The sequence below is a fragment of the Oncorhynchus masou genome, chromosome 32 (assembly GCF_036934945.1).
Source record: "Oncorhynchus masou masou isolate Uvic2021 chromosome 32, UVic_Omas_1.1, whole genome shotgun sequence".
NCBI classification, from domain to species: Eukaryota; Metazoa; Chordata; class Actinopteri; order Salmoniformes; family Salmonidae; genus Oncorhynchus; species Oncorhynchus masou.
The window spans coordinates 32,314,386-32,320,705 of record NC_088243.1 but is presented as its reverse complement, the minus strand read 5'-3'; the positions used below and the strand labels follow the sequence as shown (position 1 = coordinate 32,320,705).

Sequence of the window (6,320 nt, the reverse complement as noted above, 5' to 3'; positions counted from 1 at the left end):
ATTTTAGAGTGGATGAACATAAACTGTAAAAATGTAAATTAAGTGTTTAATTATTAGGGCCATAAAAAAAAAAGTGCACCGCAAACATGTAGGCCTACACCAAAACAGCACCATTTTAACTTGAGAGGAGAACATTGGATAAGGCCCTTAAAGTTAAGAGTTCAATGTTCATACCATTTTGCCATAATCAGTTTTCGCTGAATTCTGGCTGGTCTAATGGTCTAGCAGGCCCTTAAAGTGTACTTAATGTTACCACATTGTAGACTACTTACTAGCCAAAGAAAATTTGCCTGGCTACCCAAACACCAAGCCACCCCCATGGACTTTGGCTTCTTCTCCGCGATGAGTCTGGATCCCAGTAGGCTACCTCCCAGACGATTTCTAAAACTCATTCTAACCGTTCTGATTGAAACCAGAAACTGATGGGTTGGATCAGAACACACTTGGGCAAAGCGATGTTTTGAAAATTAGTCATCGGCTTTGATACTCTGGTTTGAAATTATCCATTCGCTAATGACTGTTTTGAATAACACCTTTCATTTTAACATCACCACAAACATTTTTACATTCAAAGACCATTTGAAACATGGGGACGGGTAACGCTGACAGCGTGGCCACTGCCCTTGAAACATCTAGTGACGTGTTTCAAGATACACCTCGCCACACCCGTCAAACCGGAGCAAATGCAGAGTTCAAAACTACTGGGAACTCGGAAAAATCGAGCTCCGACTGGGAAACAGACTTCAACGATCATCCTACTCGAATTTCGGGGCTCTTTGTAGAGCTGACTTTCCGACCTGGAGATCAACGACGTCATTATTGACCTTGTATTTTCCGAGTTATTCCAGTTATTTTGAACGTGGCATAACTATCTCAAAGTCTGTTCAAGAACATTTTGGGGAAACGTGTCGTTCTGTACAAACCGTACCGCAACATAACACACATCAAGGCGAACTGAACGTGCCTTCATCATGAAGTAAGTTATCGTGTTCACGCTACACGTTCCCCAAGGACACCCCCCCCTGCAGGTGTGAGGCCGGTTGGATGTATTGCCAAATTCTCTAATAACATTGGAGGCGGCATATGGTAGACAAAAAAAATTAAATACTCTGGCAACAGCTCTGTTGTACATCCAGCAATCAGCATGCCAATGGCAAAGTTGGACTGTTCATGCTCAGTCAACTTTAAAAAAAAAAGGGAGGTCTTGGCACTGTGTGAGAGAAACAACTTTGACCAAATAGAATTGAGTAAAAACTGTTATACAGAAAGTCTCATTGCAATTACTAGGTTTCCAAAGTACAAGATGTGTTAAGGCAGTAATAAGGTGGAATTCAGCTAGCCAAGATACAGGAAGTCTGAAATCCAGACATCATTGGCAATGTTAATGAGTTCATTAAGGTTAGTTTATTTTTCAAGGTTCCTTTTCCCCACAAGACAGCAATATAATTCCAGTGAATGGATAAGATTGTCTGAAATGGAACAGTTATGTGCTCTCCACGTCCCCAAAGGAGGGTATTACTCGAGATAAGTGAATATTATTTACATTAAAACAACCATATAAAACACAGTCTAGATAGAACAAGTTAATGGTATGCCCTAAAAATGAGGACTGAAATCTTCCCTCTATGGGGACCACCCTTTCTGGATGGAAAATCTTTTTTTCCTCTGCTGAGAAAGGCTTGCCACCCAATACTTGGTTCAGGTAGACAAACATCATTCAAATGTTAGATTTGAAGGGTAAATGCCCCCCCCGACAAAAAAACCAACATTTTTGTTATGCAAACAAACACACATAAACCAATACCACAAATACATAGTACAGCAGGCAATAGACAGGCCACAGAGAGGGCGATGACTCAGAATGTCCAATAGGGGTCTCTGTAAGCCAGTTGAATCCTTTGGAGACTAGGGCCATTGCATTCATGTAGCATCAGGTAGGAAGCAGCCTGTGTCGTCTGGATTTTTCTACTGATAGGTCCAATGAAACCCCAAACACTCCAGCCTGCCAGTGCAAACACACGGGACAGTTGTGGCCTTTCGACTAGACCCCCCCTCTCTCAGGGCTCCTACACAACGCTCCCAAGCTCTGTGGACTCTGTATCGGAATCTTGATTGCTGTCCCTGTTTCAGAATAGGAACACAGCCAAGAGTTAGACAAAGGACTTGGCTTGTTCAAGATGGTTCTTATTCATGGCAGAGAGGCTCAGGCTTAAAGCGTGTCCTTTCCATTTAGTTGAGGTATAGAGAAAGATGACAGAAAGGAACTAAGTTTAGTGTCCCCATGCAAGATCATTAAGTTCCCCAGTGCACTTAATTTAAGAAAAAAATAGCTTGGGTCATTACAATGAGTGTCTGGCTTAGATATCCCCAATCAGCCCTAATCGTGGGTGTGTTTGGCCTGACTCACCGCATCGCCTGCAGTATTTTCCTGTTGCCTTGCCTCCTCTCCTCGTCAATGGGGTAGGTCTTGAAGATCAACAGCCCTAGGAATATCAGAACAACAGGAGCAGCTGAGACCAGCACCTTCAGGGTTAAATTCACTGCATCAGGTTGCGAGCAGCCTCTTGTCACATAGCCGGCAAAGCTGAAGAAAAGAAAGAGGATAAGGTACAGTTTGGCTTGATTATGAATGTGAGGATTATGTGATGGTTCACCACACGAGTGGCCCGGTGGCCCAAGGAAAATGCAGCTATCCTACAGTAGAATTTAGCAAATTTTTTCAAAAATATAATTCACTAAGCTGTTAGGAGTCCGGCAAAATAGAGTTAGATTTCAAACTAAGCTCAGCATATCATGTACAATACAAGCAAGAGAACGAAACACACTTACTCAAGACTGAGAGTGGAGATGCCGAGGGAGATTCCTGAGGCAAACTTGGTGAAGAAGACATAGAAAGAGTAGAAAATGGCCTCGTGGCCACTAGAGTCTGGATTCTTCACTTTGAAATCATCCACCACATCTGGAAGCATTGACCTGAGAAACAGAAAAACGTCAATGTATACAATAAAGGCAAGACCCACCATAGACTGGACATACGTAAAGAGACACTGGAGATATGGTGGAGATCTATAGGTTGCTGTGGGTATACAGAGGTACATTCAGACAGTAGGCTACTTACCAGGGTAGGAGGAAAGCTGCAGCCACACTGACCCCTGCTGCCACAGAGACCACATAGGCCACAATCAGACTGCTCTCTATGCAGACGATCAGGATCATGAAGGGCACTGCCCACTGCGGAGACATGAATAAAATAAGCCATAAGAGAACACCCCATACACACCAGCTTTGAGATGAAGCACCACAACAACACACACTGCTTACCGTGATGCCAATGTAGACTGCAGTCTTTTTCCCAAATCTGGTCAGGAACCATTGCCAGAATGGAATGGACAAAGTCCCAGAGAGCTAAAAATGAAACAAAGAATAGCATTAAGATATTTAACTTTTTAACCATTTCCATAAAAATACTCATCTAAGCAATGAGGGCAATGTGGGAACAGAAAAGGTCAGACTGACCGATAGGCTAAAACATAAATGTGAGAAGGACACAATGTGAAAGGGCTCTTTATTTAAACCTGCAGGAAGTCCATGACCTCTTATGTGTGGTCAACCCATGTGTCAAATGACCACACAAGGTTTATCTAGTGGCTGAGCACTCAGCAGCATTAGAAATATGTAACACTATACTGACCAAAACCAGCCTTGTATGGATGGCAGTTGGAGGAGTTGTCTAAAAATCACAAAACAGGGGATCACGTGACCCTTGAACGAGATGGCAGCATGAACTAAGAGCTCCGCACAAGTAGTTTCCAATTCCTAATCTTACCTCCACTCCAAGTTCAAACTCATTTAGCTTTAGTAAGAAAAAGTCATGGCGCTACAAAAGGCGACACTACAGGTGACACTACAGGTGACATTTTTACCCGGACTCTAGTATTAGCGACGGAAAAAGCCTCCAAGAAGAAGCTAGCTTCAGAAAAAACTAGCGCCATTAGCCAGGAGCAAGAGAACCCGCTCCCCCCCGAGGCACAACAAATGACAACCTCGCACTCTGTCGAAGACATCCTTTCTGAGTTGAGAACCCAACGTACAGAACTAAACACTAAATTAGATGCCATTAACTCAGCTCGATAGGGGGCAAGGTGACAATCCTGGAAAACGCTTTCCATTGACCGAGGCATCTTCAGGGGATTCAAATACCCAAACGAGCTCAGGATTCTTCACCAAGGAGCCTTGCGACACTTCAAAACTCCCGAAGAGGCTAAACGTTTTTTGAAAGACAATCCTGGCCAATGAGAAACAGACCAATGACTAAATGCGATTAATGCCATTACTAAAGGAGGTAAGATGACATATAGCCGATATCCAGAAACCCACCCCCTAAATGTCATTATAGCCATCCAATTTATATTCATTTTCCTTTAACTGAGAGGGATGGGCTGTATAGCCTAACCTAGGCCTACTAATGTTTAAGCCTACTTTTATTTCCCTGTTTTTTTGTTGCTATTATTACTTGGGGTTCCCCATGTCCCTTGGGGGAGGTATATGTAGGCTGGGCTATTGATTTTATTTTTCTCCCCTCTTTTACTGTGATCTGGACGAGGGCAACTGTCATTTACTCAATGCGGGGTGGAGAGGATGAGGCATTTCTTTGGTGGGGAGAGGGAGACGTTGTGCGTTGCTAACTGTTCCCGGTTTTTGTTCTATTCGGAACACAGAATTGAGACTGAGCGGGGGGGGGTAATAGACCCAACGGGATGTGTCGAGTTGTTTGGGAACTCGGCTGGGGTGTTCAGAGATTATTATTTTATGTACACCATTTATTTTCCTTTTATGTGAACGCAGCTGTAATTACTATCCACTTTTACCCAGCGATGACTTGCTCTAAAGTTCGATTACTGCTCGATGACTAGTACCTTAAATCTATTGACATGGAACTGCCATGGTCTAGGGCACATATGTCAGAGTCAAGGCCCGCGGGCCACATCCGGCCCGCGAGAAGGTTTTTTACGGCCCCTGGGATGATCTTGATTTATTATTAGAACCGGCCCGCAGACCGCAGCAAGCCGGCAGCCCGCAGATCTTTTACACGCACCAATACTACATTTCCCACAATGCAACGGTGACGCACCGAGCAGTAGGCTGCTTCATTTCAATATTTATTGGCACAGCAGTCGTCAGCATCACAGTAAAATTAACTTTCAGATACCCATCAAAAATGGCAAAACGGAAGGTGGACACTGAGAACCGGGGTTTCAAACAAGGTGGGAGTCGGAGTATATGTTCACGGAGGTAGCTGGAAAACCTGTGTGTCTTCTGTGTGGAGAAAGTGTGGCGGTACTGAAAGAGTATAATCTGAGACGACATTATGAAACGAAACACGCGGACAAAAACAAGAATATGGACATGGAACAAAGGCTACAAAAGGCAGAGGAATTAAAACGAGGCCTCAAATCTCGACAGGCTCTGTTCAAAAAAGCCAAATCACAAGGCCAGGCTGCTGTCAAGGCCAGTTTTATTTTGGCAGAAGAGATCGCTAAATCAGCCCGGCCATTTACGGAGGGGATTTCATCAAAAACTGCATGATTAAAGTTTGTGACGAAGTTTGCCCAGAAAAAAGGCAACTCTTTTTAAATGTGAGTCTGAGCAGAAACACCATTGCCGAGAGAGTAGACCAGTTGTCCATCAATCTAAAAGAGCAGCTTGTGAAAAAGGGAAAAGATTTCATTGCATATTCCTTGGCTGTGGATGAGAGCACCGACATTTCTGACATTGCCCAGTTGTCAATTTTCATCCGCGGAGTGGACTCCAGCCTAAGCGTGACAGAGGAGTTTTTGGCTTTACGTCCTATGCATGGCACAACTACGGGGCATGATTTGTATGAAGAGGTGTCAAGATGTGTAAATGAGATGGAGCTGCCTTGGGAAAAACTCGTGGGTTTGACAACCGACGGAGCACCTGCGATGTGTGGACACAGGAGCGGACTGGTGGCGAAGATACGGGAAAAGATGCAAGAGGAAAACGCGACAGGTGAGCTGACAGCTTATCATTGTATCATACACCAGGAAGCGTTGTGCGGTAAAGCCTTGAAAATGGAGCATGTAATGAGCATCATCACGCGCACAGTTAACTTTATCAGAGCCAAAGGTTTGAATCACCGCCAGTTCAAGGCATTTCTGACAGAGCCATAAGAAAATATTGCTTTATTTATCTGATCATATTGGAATATATTTGTTAGGTTTTCAGTAGGTTCAATTAGGTTCACTAGACTATATGCGTCATTTAAAAAATTTTCAATGAACATTCGAACAGTCCGGCCC

The 6,320-nt window shown here is 43.8% G+C and overlaps 1 protein-coding gene across 2 annotated transcripts in view; it reads right to left on the bottom strand.

Moving 5' to 3' along the window:
* Positions 1–1,030: 1,030 nt before the first annotated feature.
* The window catches only part of LOC135525956 (sodium-dependent lysophosphatidylcholine symporter 1-B-like), a 28,403-nt gene continuing 23,113 nt past the window's right edge, over positions 1,031–6,320 (bottom strand). The window contains exons 10-14 of one of the 2 annotated variants that reach the window (XM_064953933.1): positions 3,322–3,405; positions 3,119–3,231; positions 2,830–2,973; positions 2,408–2,584; positions 1,031–2,121 (exon numbers count right to left, since the gene is read on the bottom strand). In XM_064953933.1, coding sequence (XP_064810005.1) covers positions 2,067–2,121; positions 2,408–2,584; positions 2,830–2,973; positions 3,119–3,231; positions 3,322–3,405 — 573 coding nt within the window. In that variant the 3' untranslated portion in view covers positions 1,031–2,066. The remainder of the gene's footprint in view (positions 2,122–2,407; positions 2,585–2,829; positions 2,974–3,118; positions 3,232–3,321; positions 3,406–6,320) is intronic. The other variant, XM_064953934.1, reaches the window with a different exon arrangement.